This window comes from Micromys minutus, assembly GCF_963924665.1.
Source record: "Micromys minutus genome assembly, chromosome: 4".
In the NCBI taxonomy this organism is placed as follows: Eukaryota; Metazoa; Chordata; class Mammalia; order Rodentia; family Muridae; genus Micromys; species Micromys minutus.
Window position 1 is genome coordinate 54,980,612 of NC_137973.1, and position 22,263 is coordinate 55,002,874.

A 22,263-nucleotide genomic window follows, 5' to 3' on the forward strand; every position below is an offset into this window, starting at 1 on the left:
TTGCTAACTCTTCAAAGTCATCTTTATTTCCTAAAGTAAGTTGTTCAAAATGCAACTGCTTAGCCTGTCGCCTTTCTGCTTGTCTTGTTCCCACAGCCTCACGGTGGCTGAGCACATCTTGTTCTATGCCCAGCTGAAAGGAAGGTCCTGGGAGGAAGCCCAGCTTGAGATGGAAGTCATGTTAGAAGACACGGGCCTCCACCACAAGAGGAACGAAGAAGCTCAGGACCTTTCAGGTGCTTAGTATTGGGACATCCGGGGCATTTGTTGCCTGCCAGTGCACCTCAGCAGAAGGTAGGGGTAGCGGAACAGCAGTTCTCAACCTGTAGGTCATGACCCCCCCCCCTCACCTATCAGATATCCTGCATATCAGATATTTACATTATGGTTCGTAACAGTAGTAAAATTACAGCTATGAAATAGCAACAGAAATAATTTGATGGTTGGGGGGGTCACCACAACACAAAGAACTATATTAAAGGGTCGCAGTATTAGGAAGGCTGAGAACCACTGGGTGGAGCCTTATAACGGGAGCTCTCCTTACAGTCCTGTGAAGCTAAAGGCACAGTTTGCAGACAATCAGTGCTAGGAGGCAAGGGTGGTCTTTCATCATCGATGGAGCCTGGATGGCACCATGACTTCTGACAGCATAGGCATCTCTAAGGTGGCAATATCAAACTGTAGCCAGATGAAAAGAGCCTCCGTAGGTGACCAGCTCTGGGCCTCTGTCTTCCCCGTGCCAAGATGTCTACGATACCCGTCATCGTCTCCCTTCTGCCTCCAGGTGGCATGCAGAGGAAGCTGTCTGTGGCCATTGCTTTTGTGGGAGATTCCAAGGTGGTGGTCCTGGATGAGCCCACCTCTGGGGTGGACCCCTACTCCAGACGCTCCATCTGGGACCTGCTTCTGAAGTATCGCTCAGGTGAGAGCTGTTGCTCAGTACGCCAAGTTCTTATAGAGGCTGTTCCAGAAGTCCCATTCTCTCACACCTCAAACTTTGTAGCTACATCTCCTAATAGCCCTTGCAACCACCAGTGAATCCAAGTTCAAGAGGAAATCTGCAAACAGGGAGTCACTGATGAAGTGGCCCATTGCTGACACAGTCCAGAAAGATGGATTGGGAGTGTTTATAAAACATGTACAAAGCCTCGAGTTCGACTCCAGTCACTCACAAACCAGGCGTAGTACATGCATACAATCCCAGCAGACAGTAGAGTCCCATAGAGCAGAAATCCAAGATTAGTCTCAGCTATGTAACAAGATAAAGGCAAGCCTGGGCTACATGAAGCCCTGTCTCAACAACAACAAAAACCCAAAACTGTCTTTCTATCTGTAGTCCTCCAATCTGGAAAAGCAGACTTTCCTCTGGCTAAAGGGACCCAAAAGCATCCCAAGAAGCTCTCTAGCTGTTGTGTGACCTCTCCCGAGATTGGGTGTTAGGAACATGGGGTTGAATGTCCAGAACAGCAGAAGACTACATCAGATGAAAGTGCCTTAAAGGGGACTGGAGAGATGGCTCAGTAGTTAAGAGCACTGACTGCTCTTCCAGAGGTCCTGGGTTCAATTCCCAGCAACCACATGGTGGCTCACAACCATCTATAATGAGATCTGATGCCCTCTTCTGGTGTGTCTGAGGATAGCTGCTGTGTACTTATATATAATACATAAATAAATCTTTTTAAAAGAAAACAAAGTGCCTTAAAATGGACTCTTTACTTGTCTTTCCAGCACCTTCTAGAGAATTGACATCAGGCAGAAGTCCTACAGCCTGTCCACACAGCTGTCTGGTCCATCCTGCCCAGCTGGGAAAACCCTTCCATTATTCTTACTGTATTTCTCATGCCCCTCATGGGAGGTTTGCTGGTTAAAATCCTCATCACCTCATTTTAATAACAGTTTCATGTAATGGGCAGGTGCTGTGTGTGCTCTTACGGAGTACAAGAGCGGTAGTTAACAATGTAAAGACGCTACATGGGGAGCCCACGATAATGACAGTGACAGTGACAGCAGAGATGAGGGTGTCCTACACATGTCAAATGGTTTGAATCACACCTGAGACACAGTGCAGAGTCAGTGCTTTGCAGTATGCAGGATGCTGGGATATATCGGTTGCTATGGTTACTCCGTTATGCTTGCTGCAGAATTAGCTACTTATTTATTCACTCCAAGTTCTGGGGACCACATAAGCTGGAGGTTGCTGTACATCCTATCCAGGTGGCCTGGTAACCACGCTGACCTCCTCCTCACAGGCAGAACTATCATCATGTCCACTCACCACATGGATGAGGCAGACCTCCTTGGTGACCGCATTGCCATCATTTCTCAGGGGAGGCTCTACTGCTCTGGAACCCCACTCTTCCTCAAGAACTGCTTTGGCACAGGCTTCTACTTGACCTTAGTTCGAAAGATGAAGAACATCCAGAGCCAAAGATGTGGCTGTGAGGTACGTGTCTCCCCAGGGAAGGAGCCCAGCTTGGGCAGGAAGTGACGGGTGGCCTAGGGCTGCTGCTCCAGATACAACTGCCCGCTGGACCTTTAATTGTTGGAATCAGCTTGTTTCTGGACTATCTGCAGATTTCAGTAATTGTGTTGTAAACTTCCATACAGAGATGTTCCCAAACAAACCAGGAATAACTCATTTTAAATAACCAGAGGGGTTGGGAGGATACACCACACATGTAATGTGGTGTATCAGGGGAGCACTTTGTCCTTTGAGGTTAGACTGCTTTGATTAAACTGTTTCTCCTTTATCCAAACATTCATGTTCCCCAATTAAACCTGAATTCCAGGGGTAAATGAAATCTAATGACAGATATCCTTGGAGACTATAACCTAAAACTGATGTGATGGTGAAGGCAGCCAGAAGAGACCACTGGGCATGTCCTTAGAACCAGGGTTCATCTCCTGTGTCATCCTGAGCAAGTGATTTTTATTCTGTGCTGTTGTCTTTCCTCACATGGAAAATGAAGCAGATGACAGTGACTTTTGCTTCGTAGGGATGTAGTGGAGACAAATGGAATGGACCATCGTGTTTCCTGGGTTCCTTGAGAATAGGGTCCTGAACCTTCAGGTTGTCACAAGTATTCTTCTGCAATGCTATTGATGCCTCCAGTGTAAATGGATCCTGTGGGGTTTCCTGTTCTGGTGGATGTTCACAGCCTGGTGTCCAGAGAGGTTGGGAGCGGAACAGACTGTCTCTCTAACTGCCACATGATTAATGACAAGGCAGAGGGATGCTTTGAGGTTCTGTCTCTCTCTCTCTCTCTCAGCCTGACTCACATTCCCTCTGGGATAAAAAGCCAAGCAGCTCCACCCTCAAAATGCTCAGATGAATTAACAGATTAAACAGTGAAGAAAAAGTAATGTTGTCCTCGGCTGGTGATGAGAGACAGACGGAGCGGTGGTGACAGCAATTGGCACCGTGAAGATGCTATCATTGACATGATCTGTATCTTGTCAGTCTGTCCGTCTGTTGCAGGGGGCCTGCAGCTGTACATCAAAGGGTTTCTCTACCAGGTGTCCAGCCCGAGTCGATGAGATAACCGAAGAACAAGGCTTGGATGGTAAGAGCTGGGTAGGCTGAACCTCAGTTCTGGTTCCGTGACTGTCTCTCATATTTTGGGGTGCTCTCTGCCGTGATGCAAAGATTGTGATGCATTCAAGCAGAGAGAACACTTGCTGTGCTTTGAAGTCCAGTGTGGGAGCAGTTGCTCCTTGTTTTCTCTGGACCTGCTTCTCCTCCATTTCTAAAGTGATTTTAAAATCACTCGTACCTAAGTGCCCTCTCTTTAATGAGGAATCCAACTTTGTTCACTCCCACCCTTACTCATGTTAAGCCTTGGCTTTTTTAGACTCCTCCTGCCCTATAACCCTGTGGACACGCCCCCGTCCTCAAAGTGTGCCAAGGCACCCTCTGGCTCTTGCTCTCTCTTTTTAGTGTTTTATTTATTATTTTTACTTTGTGTGCGTGACTGTCCGCATGTGTGGAAGGGGGTCGTCTTGGTGAAGTGCCTGCAGAAGCTTCCCTGAACTACAGATTCAGGTGGCTGTGAGCCATCTCATGGGTGTCAGGAACTGAACCCAGCTCCTGTAAGAACAGTGAGTGCTCTTCACTGCTGAGCCATCTCTCCATCTCTGCATGTCTCTTACAGGGAAGGATGCAGGGCACCTTTGAGCAATGTCCCACATTCCCCTTGAGCTACCCAGGTTCCCAGTGAGCCTCCCTGGAATTTAACGGTATACTCTCTTAAATAAGCTCACCTGTCAGCTCTGACCTCAGGGTCCCAAGAGCTTGCTAACTCTTTCTCAACTCCTGCCTACCTCCATTCCTCAGATGCCTTTGCAAGGGGATGCCACAGGGCCTAAAACCTTAAGTAAAAGGAAAATTAAACTTAGGTAACTACTCAGCTTTATAAACAGAGGAACATGTGTGCTTATCCAAAGAAGTTTCCTATTAACACATTCCCCCCTACACCTTAAAAGAATCTACTAAGTATTGATGTGCTATGCATAAATCCTAGGGGGTGAGGGGAAACTGGGAGGAAGTGCATTAACACACAGCCTCAATCCCAGAGAGGCAGAGGTAGGCAGATCGCTGAGTTCTAGGCCATCAGGGTGACACAGTGAAACCCTTGCTAGAATAACAACATAGATCTGAGGGGAAGCTCTGCAGTTTCAGCACCTGAATTTACTCCCCGTTCTCTGAACCAAAAGTGCTTTTTTAGTGCTGTGTCTGCATCTCCTGTCTTGCGCATCTTGCTGTGAGTTATCTCCTGCGTTGCTGAAAATTTCTCCTTGGAATCTTAGTCAAGACATTGAGGCTTTAAGTGTTGAATTACTATTAAAAAAATTACCATCAAAATCAAGTTGGAATGTGTCTTTGGCTGGCATTTTCTTTTCAATATGGCTTTACTTCTATGGAAAGGTTTTTTGTTTTTTCTTTTTTATAGACAGGACATGCATTCACAGTAAGGAATATTGTAGGTGGTTATGCCCCCAACGAGGGAGGATTCCTTCATCTCCAGTTACCTCCTCTGCTGGCTTTTCACTCACACACCCCCACATACCACTCACACAGTCCCGAGTGACACTTCTGAGAGGCTGACACATAAGTAAGGCACAGTTCCTGGGAATCCAGTGACCGGGTCCCACTTCCTTCCTAAGAGAACAATGAGTGTGACCCCTACAGGCTACTGGGGCAGAGCTATTTCCTCCAGTAAAGAACTCCCCGGTCCCAGTATGAGATCATCTAGGACTACAGACAATCACATAGTTTGCAGGTGTGACACACAAGCCCTTCCTAGCTCAACAGACTCTCAGTGGGGAGCTGTGAAATATTCCAACCAATTGAAAGACAGAGGAGACTCCCTTGGGTGTTTTTTATAGAAAATTGACCTGAATATCAACACTCACTGGGATCAGCATAACATGTACCTATAATCCCAGCACCGAGGAGTCTACCACCAGAGGATTGTGAGTGTGCCATCCTCATCCTCTCCAGAGCTTCTCAACCTCCTTCTGCAGTGGCTGGTTATTGAATCTGTTCTGTTTGAGAGGACAGGTGCAACCCAAGGGAAGATGTCGTGGCTCTCCAAGTAGTTAAAGCAGGCATGGGCATGGTTTAGGAAGAAGTCTTGGCTCCTCCTCTAGGCCTGAGTCTTGGCCTATAGCTTGCTTAAGCCAAACAAGGAAAATGGCTTTGACTTAACTCCTAAGCTTCCAGTGAGTGAGTAGCAGCAGCAGTGAGCAGCTCTCTTCCTGGGCTGATGGTCAGGGATGCAGTAACAGCTGAGAGTCATCTGTGTGCCGGACACCACTGTGGTTACATTAACTCCCCATCCACACCATCTTTTTGTAGGCACAGTTGTTTTCCTCTTTCACAGATGAGGAACTGGGGGACAACTCACCCAATTGAGTGTTCCTTGAGGCAGAAGCACATCTGACTGAACTAGAGAGACTGGCCCTGCCTCAGGCTGCACCACCTGGAGCATGTTTGTCACAGAGTCAACAAAGCTAAAAATAGACTTGCCGAGTATCAAGTCTAAAAGAAATGCTATGACACTGAGAGCCAAGTGTGTGGTTCACGCCTCTAATCCCAGCTCTATCTCAACAAACAGTTAAACACACACACACACACACACACACACACATTCACACATACTCACACACATACACACGAGAGGGAGGGAGGGAGGGGAGAGGGAGGGGAGAGGGAGGGGAGAGGGAGGGGAGAGAGAGAGATGAAGAGGCAGGGTTGGCGGTAACTATCTACTCCTCTCTCCAATGGGAAGAGAATATGAGCCCCAGGAAATCTTCCAGGTTCTAGAATAGGCTGAATTGAGTTGACACCGTTTTGTTTGTTTGTTTGTTTGTTTTCCTGTCCTAGGAGATGTGAAAGAGCTGATGGATTTGGTGTACCACCACGTTCCAGAGGCAAAGCTGGTGGAATGCATTGGTCAAGAACTTATCTTCCTCCTTCCAAACAAACATTTCAAGCAGAGAGCCTATGCCAGCCTTTTCCGAGAGCTGGAGGAGAGTCTGGCTGACCTGGGGCTCAGCAGCTTTGGAATTTCTGACACTCCCCTGGAAGAGGTAAGGTGGAGATTGCAGTTGCTCTCCATCAAGCGCCAGAAGAGGCAGCTCATGCAAAAGCCTAACACTAAAGCAAAACCTTACAAAAGTACAATCCTCCACCCAGTGTAGCCAATGTCATCATCCGCAGCTGGCTTTTTCCTACCTCGGTCTGCATGCACCCATATTTTCTGCCGCTGTGGTCATCATGTACTTACACCTTCCCAAGTATAGAAGACTGTATTCTCAGATAGTTACAATGTATTTCTTCCCATGGTGGAAACAGGGCCCCGCACAATGGAACTAGGTTTAGAATTTCCTGGAGGCAGGAATGCCTGAACCACATTCTCCCTTCATGTCTCAACAGATATTCCTGAAGGTCACCGAGGATTCTGTATCGGGTTCTATGTTTGTAGGTATGTACGCTGAGGGATCCAGTGACTTGTCTGGTTTACCCAGACTTGATCCTTAAAAAAAAATCTACAGAAAAAGTAACAAAGTAGCCATTCACCCTCCCTAGTGCCAGAGCCCTAGGTAATGTGTTTTGTGTTCTTGGTACCTGCCGGTGAGAGACAGAATTTGGCTAGGTAGCAACATTCTGGGTGGATCAGGCTGGTTCATGTCAGACCGGTAGATTTCCCCCTCCCCAAAGTTACGTCTTACTCCCCTGTTCTCCTTTTTTCTGTCAAGTCACCATTGGTTCCTCCTCTCCACCAGGCTTCTGATCCAGTCCTGTCTGCATGAGTGACGGGTCAGCAGAGAGTCCTTAGAGATAAGGATGACAGTTAATATAACCCAGATGCCAGCTGCAGTCTCTCCTGACCCCTTTGAGATCAAGATAAAAACACTCTTTAAACTCTCAGTTAGTAACCAGTGGGGACCAACATTCCTGTGAATTCCAGCCCTTTCTCTTCTCTGTGTGTCAGCCTGGGCCCTTTGCTTGATTTCTTGTGGCCACACAAAGCATTATGGGTGTTGCAGACTTACTGCTGAGGGAATGGAAGTACAAGACAGGTCACCCTGTCACCATAACACAAATCACTTCTGATAAAACAAGAGGCATGCTCGAACTCTGCTAAAATAGACCCACGGGGCCCTCTCTCCTGATCAGAGACAAACAGTTCCATGTTGCTGTCTTGGGTTGCTCGTCCCCTCTTCCTATCCAGTGCGGCACATCGTAATGTCTTCTTATGCAGTGTTTCCTCCCCATACAATTTCTGCTGCTGCTCCCACCTCCTGAGATAGTGTGACCAAGCATGTGCCAGCCATGCCTCGAATTATCAATGTTCATACATGACAGCCCATACATGTTCTAGCTTAGGTCATGTGGTAGGCCTGCTGAGGTGGTCATCCTGGCAGAAGGGGGAGGGGTGGGTCCTCTGCAGAAGGGAGGAGTAGCTTACTGTAGGGGCCAAAGGACTCCTTCAAGTTCTCTGCAGATGGAAGTTGAATTCACTCAACTCATCCAAAGCCCAAGGTTCACATTAATCAAGACAAGAATGAAAATGTTAAAGTGTTAAAGTGGACCACAAGCCGCATGGGTTTAAAATGTAGAGCCTTTTTACCTGCACAGCATGCTCCTTTTTAATATTTAGCCTGTCAGAACAATAAGTCAGACCTTGAAGACTGGTCAGCATGAGCACAGAGGTGGGTATTTCAGAGACAGTCTAGGGTCGATGTTCAGTTTAGCTGTAGAGTACAGTAGGCCAAGCATCAAACCTGACCGTCATAATTTGATACCTAAAAGACTTGGGTAAGGTACGACTTAGCCTCATCATACCTCTGTTTTCTCACATGTAAAATAATGATGATGATGTTATAAACCTTCTAGAATCACTGAGAGAATTAAGTCTTTGCCCGGCATGTGATCTATAATCAAGACTTAGGAAGACCCCCACGGTAACAATCACAAGGCCTCTTAATTCAGGCTTTAATGATTCTTTATACTTGACAAAGCCCCTGATATCACTGTTATCGATAATAATCTCATGAGGCAGGTAGGCCAGGGACCCGGTCCATCTGGAGAAATCTGAGTGAGCTTGCTGAGGCTGGACGAAGTGTCTGAAGTCACACAGACTAATGGATCTTCTTCCCCGAGCTATGATCCATTCCACGCTCTTCCCACCTCCCACAGTACAGGTTGCCAAGTCCAGAGAGGTGAACATAAGACCTTGCCCCAGACAAAAACAGAAAGGTTATTAGCCTCCGTGTCCTGTTGTTTCTCTGAATAAAGGGTTAACTGATATTGGGAAGAAAAAGGTGCACATGACAATATCTCTTATGTTTATCTTTTCCCAATTATTGATCAATATCCCTTAGGTGGCGTACAGCAGAAAAGAGAACCCCCCGGTCTCCGGCACCCTTGTTCGGCTCCCCCTGAGACGCTCCGGCAGCATGCCCAGGCCTCACATACCCGCTCTTCAGGACAAGTGGATCCTCCCAAGGGCCAACCTTCCGCAGAGCCGGAGGCCCCCGGTGTCCCATTTAACACAGGTGCTCGGCTGCTTCTTCAGCATGTGCATGCACTGCTGGTCAAGCGGTTCCATCACACTGTCCGCAGCCGCAAGGACTTTGTGGCTCAGGTACCCTACCGTGACCATAGGCTTGGCTCAGTTCTCACCCTGGGGGTGGTGGGTGTCTAAGGTACTGATCCAGCCTCTCCGTCTTCTCAGGGATATCCGTGTGGTGGGTGGTGGGGCGGTCAGACACCTCCCAGTATACTCTCTTGGGCTTCTATCAGCTATACTTCTTACCAAACCCTGTTTTGATTCTGAGATTTGCAAATCATCTTCGTAAGGATTGGGCCTCACTTAGAGTCAAAAGTAGGATAGTGTTACTTTTTCACTACTGTTTCTATCTTCAGAGTGAAAGGTAAAGTTGTATGTTTCATTTTTCTTATGACATAAAGATCAAGGCCATTGTCCTTCTTTAAGACAGGGTCTCATGTACCCCCAGGCTGGCCTCAAACTTGTTATGTAGCTAAGAATGACCTTGAACTTGTGATCCTCCTGCCCCCACCTCCTGAGTGTTGGGATTAAAGGCATGTGCCATTAAGCTCAATTTTATAGAAATCAAGTCTATAGATTGAATTCAGGACTCTATGCATGCTGAGCAAACAGTGCACACCAGCTTGGCTATGTGCCTAGTCCTCTCTCTATGCTTTTCACTCAAAAAAGGAACTTTGGGTCGGAGAGAAGCAGGTAATGTAAATCATTCTTTAAACTTCTCTTTGGGCACTGGTTGAGCATGGCAAATATTTTGACTTTTCTATGGGTGCAGGAATGAATATTTTTTCCTTCTACATGTATTGCCTTTTACAGTTTCCTATAATATTCCCCTAGAAGCCTGTCCTTTACTACCAGTGTCTGAATATGAGGTGGAGGATAAATGCTTAAAAGAATGTTGGTGCCACATGTGTGCATGAGCATGTGTGCGTAAGTGTGCATTGGATGCCTTCCTGCATATGTGTGTCATCTCTCACACTTCAGCCCACACTCCATGGCTATTCCTACAGATTGTTCTCCCCGCCACTTTTGTGTTCTTGGCTCTGATGCTGTCAGTCATTGTGCCTCCGTTTGGTGAATTTCCAGCGCTGACCCTTCACCCCTGGATGTATGGGCATCAGTATACCTTCTTCAGGTGCGTAGATTCATCCCAGGAATCACCATTATCCCCTGACGTGTAATATTCCTGGACTTTATGCCTGCTAGAAGGCTCCTGACCTCCCTACTTTCCTGGAATCTTCTCCAAGGTGGAAAGAATCTTGGTGGTGTTCTTAAAAGAGAAGCCATTGTAGCAGGCACTGCTTTGCAATGTGGTACCCAGTGGAAGGAAGGCGGGTTAAGGAAAGAAGATGTGAAGCCTAGGAAAGGGGGTTGAGGCTTCATCTTTTTGAGGCATAGATGATCTGCCATCAGACTTCTAGGTGTGTGTGGTAGGATATTCCACTTCCAGGAGAACCACAACCATTCTAGGTCAGGGTTCAGTGCCTCACAAGCATGCCTGGCATGAAGTACAGGTTCAGTAAATGCTTATGTGAATGCTAGTGTGCTCTGTCTATTCTGTGCCATCTGACTAGCAGGTGAGCCTCTCTCTCTTTCTAGCATGGACGAACCCAACAACGAACACCTTGAAGTACTGGCAGACGTCCTTCTGAACAGGCCAGGTTTTGGCAACCGTTGTCTAAAGGAAGAGTGGCTTCTGTAAGTCCCCAGTTAACACCAACAGCTCCCCTAGGAGACCCCAAAGCCAGCCAGGAAGTATGGAAAAGACCCCTCAATCCTGCCCTGTGGTGTATGGGTCATGTCCGTGTGTCTGATTGGCTTTTATCCAGCTTCTCCACCTATACTAGGAAGCCTCCATCCTCAACAACTCCGGGTCTTAATGGAGAAGTGTTCTATTGTTTGACAGTATTTGCCCAAACTCATTTGGAAACTAACTCTGAACAGGGATGGAAGAAGAGGAAGGCTATGGTATTATAGGATTGGACCTTGAATGGCAGGAATCATGTCTACGGCCAGCTCTCAACCATTGCTGTAACTCTGGAAAAGAGAGTTGAAATCCACAGGGTTCAGAGCTCCGTATATTTTAGCACCTTCTCTCGTCCAATCTTCCCCAAAACCACTGCTAAAGAGCACCATGGATACATTTCGGGGTCTCCTGTTATTTTTCTCTCAGCAGCAAAAGCTACTAGTTAGGGGGAAGAGTCCACAAATTAGTCCCCAGTCCATGCTTTGTCAGCATGACCCCAGTTCTGACTGTCCTTAAGCAATCTCTAATCCCCAGGAGGGAAATTCCTGACTGCAAGGAAGAGAAAGGCAGGGAAAGGGATAGCCACCCAGGATTCCTTTTTCCCAGCGAGGAGGGGATTAAGCAGCGGACTGACAGTGGGATATTTTCTCATTTTCCATGAGGGAGTACCCCTGTGGCAATGCAACCTCCTGGAAGACACCTTCCGTGTCCCCCAACATCACTCACCTGTTCCAGAAGCAGAAATGGACAGCAGCCCATCCCTCTCCCTCCTGCAAGTGCAGCACCAGAGAGAAGGTCACCATGCTGCCTGAGTGCCCAGAGGGTGCTGGGGGGCTCCCGCCCCCACAGGTACCTGCATCATTTTAACAACTGCATGCTGTTCCAGGGTTTAGATTGATTTCAAATTATTTCCCGCGGTTGATCATTTACACTTAAATATCTCTCCCCTTTAAGTAATGTCGTGATGTATATCAAGTGTTAAAAAATGTTTCCATATTGATTAACAACTTTAATTAAGCTTACTGTGCAGGCTTTGGTGGAGCTTGGTGGTGGACTGTCTAGCATGATTAGGCCCTGGGTTTGATATTCATCACAAGAAGGGAAGCAGGTATGCCATTCTGTGTACCAGATGCTATCTGTGGAGATCTGCAGGGCTCTGTCCCTGTTAGAGGGGACAAGGAGTTGTGCTCTCCTCAAGGGGAGGCGTGTGGGGGTGGGTTGGGTGAGGGGAGCAAGAAAGGTGGGAAATCAACTATGTGCCTGTGAACTATGTATGTCACACACATGAACACACACAGCCAGCAACTTACCTTTTGCAACAGTGGCATTGATTGTACCTTGTTTAGACAAATCCCCATGGAGGTTGTAGAGAATGCCTTCAAGGGCAGGAGAGCATTGCTTTTTCTCTGATTGGTCGCAGCCTCCCTGCTGATTCAAAAAGAGCCTGTCTTGGATGGTTTCTCAATGAGTGGATGATTCCCAAAGAGTCCACGTGTTTTAGGAAGAGTTCAGGCATAAGTGTTAGGGACGCATGGTTTGTTTCTTAGCCTCTGAGCCTTCTTCATTTTCTCTCCTGGTGTTGAGAAGAGCAACGCTTAATTTATAGCATTATCACAAGGATCTAAAGAGACAATGTGGGTAAATGAACTATTTCGGACTAGAGGCAGCTCAAGTGATGGGAACCCCAACCTAACCGTGGCTAAAACAGGATACAGGTTGCCTCTCACCTGGGTGGCTAGGAAGTTCTTTTCTGTTGTCCCTCTGAGCCCCACAGGCCTCCAACTCTCCAGGTAGAGTGTTACAAACAATCATGTCAGGTAGTGGAGTAGATGGGATGTAAAAAAAAAATGCAGCAAACGGTTCAAGTGTGCACAAGGAAGACTTCCAGAGTGACTGCAGTGACTTAGCTGTCCCGGACAGCACCCAGCACCAACAGAGCCTGAGGGCTACCTCCTTAATTCTGCAGTCCGTGCCTGTGGGGAAAGCCGCAGTAGAAGCAGGAAGAAGACATAGCGAGACAACTAAATTTACCATAGCACGTACCATTGTAAGTGGTCCTGTGTCAGTCTTGCTCTTCATGTGGCTCAGGCCCTAGGTTGCCCCTTTGGGTGACATCTACACTGCCACATTGCAGGTGTTCCTGACTCCCTGGGATCTGGGCTGGGAAAAGGAAACACCAGACCTTGACACACAGGATTCATTTCCTAAGTGAATGCTAGCCTCGCAGCTGCCTGTCTCACTTAGAAACTTACCTCCAGATCACTGCTGGTCCCATGGTCCTTAGGGAGATGCTCAAGTCCCAGAAGAGACAGAGCAAGTCTGCACCTGTACTTCACGACCCCCTCCCGCTTTTTCTCATTAGCAGTCAAGTCTCCTGAGCGAAAGTGCATGCACATGCAAACACACATATGTACACATAGATAGACATGTACTCACATCCACTCACCCTTGCTCAGCACCTTCCCATTTAACCAGGAACAAGAGTGGAAGGAAAGTGCTAGTTCAGAGGTGGCGAACAGAAAGCATCCATCCCTTCCTGCCCCAACATTCCTTCAACAGGGTCTAGATATGGATACGCCCACCCCTGACTTCTACTCTACACAGAGATAAAGCAGGAATGCTGTGCTTGACAGACATTTTAGAAAACAGTTCCTCACAAACTCTCAAGCACCTGCAGTCGTTACAGCCTGCTGCCACGGTTGCTTGGTTAAGCACTGTGGCCAATTTGAGGAACAGGTATACAGTCAGATGCAGGATCTGATCTTAGCCCAGTCATACACAGTTGGCCCACCTTTCTCAGCTTCCCTTTCTGTTTTGTGAAAGCAACAGGGGTGGGATCCCCCATGCAGAGCATCTACCAGAGTCCCCGGCACTCTGAGGCCATGCAGGGGCTGCTACTAGCAGAGAAGGAATATGATGAGGAATGTGAGCTAAAGAAGGTATCACATGGGGAAAGGGAGGGCTCTAGAAAACATGAAAAAATAGCTTCATTTTGATGATGGTTTAAAACCACTTAGAACCCAGTCAGCTACTTCTGTGTGGCAATCTAGACAGAGTGGATCCTTTTCCCCAAGGTCCTGGATTGACCTACAGCATCCACTAACCCAAGAAACTCAACACTGTGTGACATTGCCACCTGGTGGCCAAAATTTTGATTTCCCCGTGAATCTCTTGGTTACCTTCCACTCCTAGATTCTTTAAAATATAAAGTGTTTTTCAAATAATTTCATTTTCATTACAAATATGCTATTTGATAGCTGCACTCTGGGTGCTGTGGAGGCCGACAAGTCAGAGTAGGCCTCCGCCTTCACAGAGACAAATTTCATACATGGGATAGTCTCCGGACAGTGAGTCAATCGACAGGCAAAGCGATGTTTTGTGAGCCATGAGCCCTGGGAAGATGCACGAGGTGACGGATGGATGATTTTATCTTTAAAACCCATCTGAGAGTGGGGGCAGAGCAGAATGTGGAGGATCAAGGGTGGAGTTGTAGAAGCAAAACGGAAGGTTCTGGAAAAGTCTAGGCCAGGTCTAGGTGATGGCTGGGGTTTGAGGTAGCAGGATCCGAATGGAAGAGACAAAGGTGTTGGAGGTTTTGCATTTAAATTCTCTGATGATGGATGGATGGATTGAGAAAAAAGGGGGTTAGGGATCAACAGTGACCCCACATTACTGATGCAGGAGCTGGAAAGCCGTCAGGGCTGACTTTAGTGTTTCTCGCATCTAAGTCCATAATAACTTTTGGAGAACAGCCACTTCACAAACTCTAAGGTCTCAATCATGACCATGTCTCTTTGCCCCAGAGGACACAGCGCAGCACTGAAATCCTCCAAGACCTCACGAACAGAAATATCTCTGACTACTTGGTAAAGACCTATCCTGCTCTCATAAGAAGCAGGTAGGTGACCCTGTCACACTTGTAATCGTGGCTGCCTAGTGACAACATCGACCATGCCAGGGTCAGTTTCCTGCTGTGGACTTGGGGGTAGCAGCTGAGTATGAGGGACTCACAGCAGAAGAAATAACTGAGGTGTGTGCTCAGCAGGTGTGTGCCCACCAGGTGTGTGCCTAGCAGGTATATGCCCAGCAGGTGTATGCCCACCAGGTGTGTGCCTAGCAGGTATATGCCCAGCAGGTGTATGCCCACCAGGTGTGTGCCTAGCCGGTGTATGCTCAGCAGGTGTGTGCCTAGCAGGTGTATGCCCAGCAGGTGTGTGCCCACCAGGGGTAACTCAAGGTTCATTGTTCTGTTTAAGATAAGTAGCCAGAGTTTATACCAGGCACTATTGCAAGTGTCTTACACACACAAAAGGATTCAATAAGGAAGTCTTATATCTTAAGGAGTTAAGAAAGATAAAGTTTGTTAGGGGGTGGGGAGAAGAGGAGGGGAGTTCAGGAATAAATGTGGAATAAGGGCTGGAGAGATCACTCAGCATTGAGAGAGCAGTGGCTGCTCTTCCAGAGGGCCAAGGTTCAATTCTCAGCACCCACGTGGTGACTTACAACTGTTTGTATCTCCAGTTCCAGAGGATTGGCCCCCCTCACACACAGACATACAAATAGGCAAAACACCAATGCATACTAAAAACAAAAACAAAAAAAAAATAACTTTAAAAAAGTGTAGAAGAAAGAGAAGCCAAGGGAGACTGAGAGAGGAAAGAGAAAGTCCAGTGTCTGGGTCCCTGCCAGGTCAGGCACTAGCTGGGGACAGCAGTTGTCACCCTCATTATCACCTGTCACCACCACCCTTGAACACATCCACAGACACTTTGCTATCTAGAACTCTCAGCTCTGCAGCTGTTCTTATCCAGCCCGGGCTGGGTTGGAAGGCCATCAGCAGTCCCTGTCACAAAAGCATCCCACCAGAGGGATTCTTAAGAAAGTGTGATCTAGTCTCCACGTGGTCTATGGCTCTCAAATGAAGCATACCGTCTAACGTTAATAGTACTTACAGTTGTCTCCCATACTTATCTGGATAAGTAATGGATGAATGTAAAGGGCTGGCAAACATAGCAGAAGGCACAGGCAGCTGCTGGGGGGTGGGGCCAAGCTAGCAGTGACCAAAAGGAGCATCCAAAACCCAAAGGGGACAGCAAGTTTATTCATTAACTCAATAAACAACAACCACTCCAAACCTGGCTCTGCAGCCAATTTGCATTATGGAAATGCTCATATTTTACTTAGGGATAGCTAGACAGTGGCAGTCCAGGGCCAGTTTGGACTCTAGGGACTAGAGTTTCCTTACCCCATTATCTTACCTCCAAATGTCCAAAAGTAGAGTCTTGACTGAGTACTAAGAAGTTAGAACTCCTCCTAAGGATACAAGTGGTTATTAAAATTTCTTGTACACTATGAAAGAGAGAGGGCTTCAGGCTTTACTCCACACTGGAGTGATTGTTGGTCCAGACTGGGTTCACTGGAACTAAAGGACTAGTCCAAAAGTCCAGCATGCAAAAGGCAACTGGGAGAGCCAGGGTTGGAACATAACAGTCCTTTATCTGTGTTGGGATTTGCCTGGGTCTTCAGGCACGCCAGCTTCCACACTACAGTGCTTAGATATCAGGAAATGAGGAGACGTCCCGAGGACTGAGGTACCCCAATGACTAGAAAGAAAATGCAATGCTAATGCTATTTCTTATATGATTTTGTTTTGGCTTTCAGCTTAAAGAGCAAATTCTGGGTCAATGAACAGAGGTAAGAAACTATTTGGGGGGGTTGGAACAGTTTATAGGTGTGATTGCTAGATCATTAAATTAGTTGATGCTGAGGTATGTGGAGATGATATGATTTCACGAGCTATGCAGCAATGTCATGTCAGGGCAGTGCTGACTAAGGCTGAGGGATCAGTCTTTTGGGGAGAACTGGGGAGCTCAGTTCAGTAGGTGATACCCTTTCTCCTCAGAATCAGTTTTACAGTACCGACCTGAAAAGATTTCAAAATGCTGTGTTATGGAAGGTTCTGCCTTTCCTATGAGACAGACACCAAAAACTTATGGTCCTAGAACTCACCATATACACCAAGCTGGTCTTGAACTCACAGAGATCTTCCCGCCTTTGCCTCTCAAGTGCTGGGATTAAAAGCATGCACCATGTGCTGGCCAGAACAAAATACTCTATTTTTTTTTATGAGAAATTAAGTTTTAAAGGATCTGACCCAGCTTTAGAATCTACCCTGTTCTTCACACATTCTGGAGGCATGAGGATTTCAGAGGTTCAGAGAATCTTCCAGATACGCTCTAAAAATGAACTATCTCCCAGCCTCTCTCAAGAGCTGGTTTCTAAAAGGAGGCCTTCTGCATCTGGTTTCTGCCCTTGCAAAGCAGTCTAGAGAGTCAGTGTGACCCATTAAAGTGCCAATGGAGGTCCTCACAGAACTCAAGAAACGAGGGCTGTGCAAGGCTAGTACTGGCTGTTTTTTCTGGATAGCTTCAAGATCACAACAATAAAATCCTGTTTTTAGAAATGTCTCCTACAGGGAACTGAGGCTTGGGAGATGCTGAATCAGAAAGTGGAGACAAAAGAACAGTTTAAGACCCTGAAAAGTGATAACTTCCGTCTTGCTTTATCAGTCACTAGTGGGTGGGACTTAGTCTTAGAATGGGCGGGGCTTAGTCACTAGAGGGTGGGGCTTGGTGTTAGTGTGGGACTTGATTTTAGAGTGGGAGGTACTTAATTTTGTCTGTTGAAGAACTTGGTTCTCCTTCTATATCAGAGAGTTAGTTATAGGCCACCATTGCTGCACTCAGACTGATGTCTTTCTGAAAGCCATAAGAAGATAGCCCCAAAAGTGGGGACCCAAGTTAAGAAAGGCAAGAGCTCACAGGTGGTAGTGGCATCTAGGAGACAGAGGTAGATTTCTGTGGGTTCAAGACCAGCCTGCTCTACAGAGTGAGTTCCAGGACCCAGGACTACATAGAGAAACCTGCTTTGATGCTCCCTCAAGAAAGAAACACAGACAGACAGGCAGACAGACAGACAAGAGTTGAGACAGAAGAGAGTTGGGCTGTCTGAGCTAGGCATGGGACTAAGGGACACAGAGAAAAGCAATAGTGGTAATGGGTAGTGCTAGAAGCATCTGCAAAGGGCAGAGGAGACGACACAAAAGATTTGGGCCCACAGTAAAGTCAGGGAAGACATCAAAAGGGGCTGAGTCAGGGAAAATGAGCAGGAAATAGCTATAGTGCCTTAGAAAACAGCAAAGAGACTTGGAGGTGACCAGACACACGCAGAGCTTGACGTAGACAGGACAGGACTGTAAGGAAAACTGTGAAGAAGATGAGTTATGCCAGGAAAAAGGTCCAGACACTATCTTAGAATAGAAATGGGAAAGAACTAAAAACCAGGTTAAGCTGGGCAGTCATGGCATGCACCTTTAATCCCAGCACCCAGAAGACAGAGGCAGGGGGATGTCTGTGAGTTTTTGGGCCAGACTAGTCTATGGAGTGAGTTCCAGGACAGCCAGGGCTGCTATACAAAGATGGCTTGTCTCAAAACCAAAACCAACCAACAAACCAGCCAAACAAACAAACACTGGCTTAAATCTGGATACAGTGGCCTTTATTTCTAGTTCCAGTAATGGAAGCCAAGACAAGAAAGTTACTTGAGTACAAAGTACAAGACTATCAAGAGCAATATAGCAAGACTGTCTCAAAATATGAATTTAGGTCAACAGAATTGATACCATTAAAAATGCTGATGTTACTCAAAACAATCTATAGATTCAACACCATCTCTCAATTGTTGGGGTTCAGGAGTTGCTCCACAAACCACAGGAACACCAATTTCCATCAAGCAGAGATGGTTTATTGAACCCAAAGACTGATTGGCCAGGGGAACAGTTCAAGCTCAAGAGCTGCATGCTGGACATTTCTCAGGACCAACTTATAAAGACTAAAACTACAAAATCCACAATGAGTTTGTATGTAGACGCGGAGGGTAGGATGTAGGGTGGTTGGTTTTTTTTTTTTTCCTCACATTTTTAAAAATAATTTAGACATAACAATTCAAGCTGACCCCTATCTTGCTTAGCCCTAAGTTAAGGCTGCAGCTGAGGAGTTTTTTAAGATTAACAAACTGTGTAACGCGGAGAACATAACAGGGCATGTGGTCAGCATGACCCTGCTCTGAGTCAAGTTATTTTTCTGTGTCAGTGACTGGCAGGCATGTTACAGCAACAGTTGGAAATAGCTGGCTGGCATGGAACAAAATGGTTAAAGCTGTGTTAGTGGGTAGGCCTCAACACCCACAATCTCCTGCAACATGCCAAAGATGACATTCTTCACAGAGATTGGAAAACGCTGGTGTGATGGCTCAGAAGGTTAAGACTGTTGCTACCAAGCCTGATGACCCGAGTTCAATCCCCTGGATCCCGGTTGTAAGACTGAGAACTGATTGTAAAAGAGAGAACTTACTCTTGCCAGTTGTCTCCTGACCTCCACATATGTGTGCCTCCACCATGATAGATAAATAAATGTAATACATTTTTAAGGAAATAGAAAAATGATCCAAAATACATATAGAAGCACAAAAAGATGCTAAATAGCTAAAACAACCATGCACAAGATGAGCGATGCTGAAGATGTCCCACCCCTGGCTTCAAACTTTAGACCATGGCACTACAGGCTCAAATATGTGGATTTGCATGTATGTATATGCATGTAATGATTAATGGAAAAAAGACACTATGAATTTGAGAGTGAGGAGGAACATATGAGAGGTTTTTGGAGCAAGGAAAGGGAAGGAAGAAATGGTGTCATTATACCATAATCTCAAAAATAAAAGAAAATTAAAAAAACATTAATCAATTGGGAAAAAATAAATGACTTACCCATAACCCACACAGTTATAGCCACTTGGTTCTTGACACTGGTGCCAAAGAGTGTACTGGAAACAAAGATACCCTCTTTAATAAAGACCTAGCTGTCCCCATGCAGATAGCTGAAACCAGCTCCTCCTTTCTCACTCTATACAAAAGTAAATTCAAAATGGTAACTTAATTCATGTTAAAAATTAGTTAACACATGTAAAAATGTGTCTTAAGGTAAGTCCTGAAACTTCGAAACTACTAAAGGGAAGCTACTTTCAGTTATAAGCACAGGCAACGAATTCTGACACCTTAAAAAAAGAAGAGTAGATTGAAGGCTTCTCTACAACAAAGAAAATAACCACCAGAGGGAAGAGATACCCTTCCCAGCATGGAAGAAAATCTTTACTAGCGATCATTCAACAAGGGATTAGTACTAATACCCACAATATATTAAAAAAAAAACGCATAATGTTAAATACCAAAAGAACAGGTAAACCAATAAATGAATAAATAAAATGAACAGATCTTTCTTAAAAGAAATACAAGTGGCCAATAAATGCAAGAACAACACCCTTAGCTACCAGAGTCAGAACTGCACTGAAATTCCATCTCTCCCTAGTCAGTGGCTGTCATGAAGAAAACAGATGACTACTAATGCTGTTGAGGATACAGAGGGGACCTTATACACCATCTGTGGGGACGTACATCCAGCCACTATGGAACTCAGTGCAGAGGTCTCTCCACAACCTCAGAGTAGAACCAGGTTCGATCTATACCACTCCTCACATATTTCCAAGGGAACATACGTTAACATAACCACAGGTCATGCACATCCAGGTTTACTGCAGCACTGCTGGCAACAGCCAAGCTCAGGACTCCACCTAGGTTCCTGTCAAAGAAAATGTGACGTGTGAGGTTATATGCACCCATCATAGAGAAGGTTCAAATCCTCTCATTTTCAGAAAAAGGCACGAACCCAGAGAGCAACACGTTGATCAAAATTAGCCAGATTTAGAGAGACAAATGTATGCTTTCTCTCATATGTGGAATCTGAAATATGGTTTATTTGCTTCTAAATTTAGAGAGTAGGACTATTTGGAGAACATAGTGGGACAACGCTGTTTAATAGCCAGGCAGTTCCTCCCACACCCACATCCCCTACAAAAGCTGAGGTCCTGCTCGCTGTTCCTGAGCCTCACAGCATTGACAGACTCTCTTACCGCCTTGTAGGTATGGAGGATTTTCCATCGGCGGCAAGCTCCCTGCCATCCCCGTCAGCGGGGAAGCTCTTGTTGGCTTTTTGAGTGACCTGGGCCAGATGATGAATGTGAGCGGGGTATGTAAAGACTTTCAGGATGAATCGTTGACTTGTTTAAACATTAATCAATGGAAATTATCTTAAGTACTACAGAAGAAGGCAAAGAGGGAGAGAGAATGGGAGAAAATTCTTGTTTGTTGTGCTGTTCAAGGGTCCTGTCACCAGAGAGGCCTCCAAAGAAATGTTAGACTTCCTCAAACATCTTGAAACCAAAGACAACATTAAGGTACCTGACATGAAGCTAAAAATTTCTGTGAGCTCATCATTTGGCTGTTTTGTACCCTGTGTAATTAATTTTATTCCAGCTGCTGAAGTGCACAATGCTTGCTTGCCAAGTCCTTCTTCCACCTCACACATGTTCCTTTGCTGCTTGTAGCTTTTCCTTCAAACAGCCTGTTAGTGCCCTTCTCAGATGCCTGTATGTCGCCAGGCCCATCCAATCAGCCTGTCTCTGTCCTCTAGGTATGGTTTAACAACAAGGGCTGGCATGCCCTGGTCAGCTTTCTGAATGTGGCTCACAACGCCATCTTGAGGGCCAGCCTGCCCAAGGACAGGGACCCCGAGGAATATGGGATCACCGTGATCAGCCAGCCTCTGAACCTGACCAAGGAGCAGCTCTCAGAGATCACCGTGTGAGCTACTCTCAGTGTCTTTCCCTTCTTCTTCTCTCTCTGGAAACCAAAGAGAGATTTTCTTCTTCTTCTTGGTGTTGTGAGGTGCAGGGCTGGGTGGTAATGTTTAACTGGGTTCATAGGAATGCACCGGTTTCAAATGCTTCCTGGACCAAATTGCTTGGCTGTTCTCTCCCCTCTCCATTTATTTGGAAAGTAAACTTACGCTTTATGGCCGTTCATTTTGAGCCCTTGATAACAAGTTCCTCCTGAATTACACTGGTCGCCTCCCTGCCAGCACACAGAGACCATGCCAGGACCCGGAGGGTTCACTGAGGCTCCTTTACTACCTTGGCATAGTTCTGGATCCTAATAATTTCCCTCGGACAGCCATACTTTGGAGCTGTTTTCTTTCCTCAAGACTGAGCTTGTATGTCTCAGCTTCAGGCAGGGAGAGCATTGATCTTGGCTGTGTTAAACTGTTTTCTCTATTTGAGGCCTAAGGAGGAGACCCTAGAAAAAGTGTTTTGAAAGGGCAAACTTCTGGAAAACTATCGGAACGTCCTGGGGTTCAGGCAGGATTCAGTGTCTACCTACTCCCAAGCCACATGCCTTCTGTGTGGTTCAAGAGATCAGTCTTATATAACTAGCCTCATATCCCTTGAGTTTCATGTGATCCTTTCCCCAACATGTGATTTTATAGAACT

General features: G+C 46.3%; 1 protein-coding gene across 1 annotated transcript in view; it reads left to right on the forward strand.

The window, feature by feature from the left end:
• The window catches only part of ABCA4 (ATP binding cassette subfamily A member 4), a gene marked incomplete at both ends in the record, with an annotated part of 103,133 nt that overhangs the window by 53,011 nt on the left and 27,859 nt on the right, over window positions 1-22,263 (forward strand). Inside the window, 15 exons of the mRNA XM_080916027.1 lie at window positions 97-236; window positions 785-922; window positions 2,250-2,443; window positions 3,479-3,563; window positions 6,386-6,591; window positions 6,938-6,986; window positions 8,890-9,152; window positions 10,085-10,209; window positions 10,674-10,772; window positions 11,484-11,670; window positions 14,625-14,719; window positions 16,483-16,515; window positions 20,858-20,963; window positions 21,097-21,171; window positions 21,408-21,577. Coding sequence (XP_080772153.1) covers window positions 97-236; window positions 785-922; window positions 2,250-2,443; window positions 3,479-3,563; window positions 6,386-6,591; window positions 6,938-6,986; window positions 8,890-9,152; window positions 10,085-10,209; window positions 10,674-10,772; window positions 11,484-11,670; window positions 14,625-14,719; window positions 16,483-16,515; window positions 20,858-20,963; window positions 21,097-21,171; window positions 21,408-21,577 — 1,965 coding nt within the window. The remainder of the gene's footprint in view (window positions 1-96; window positions 237-784; window positions 923-2,249; window positions 2,444-3,478; window positions 3,564-6,385; window positions 6,592-6,937; window positions 6,987-8,889; window positions 9,153-10,084; window positions 10,210-10,673; window positions 10,773-11,483; window positions 11,671-14,624; window positions 14,720-16,482; window positions 16,516-20,857; window positions 20,964-21,096; window positions 21,172-21,407; window positions 21,578-22,263) is intronic.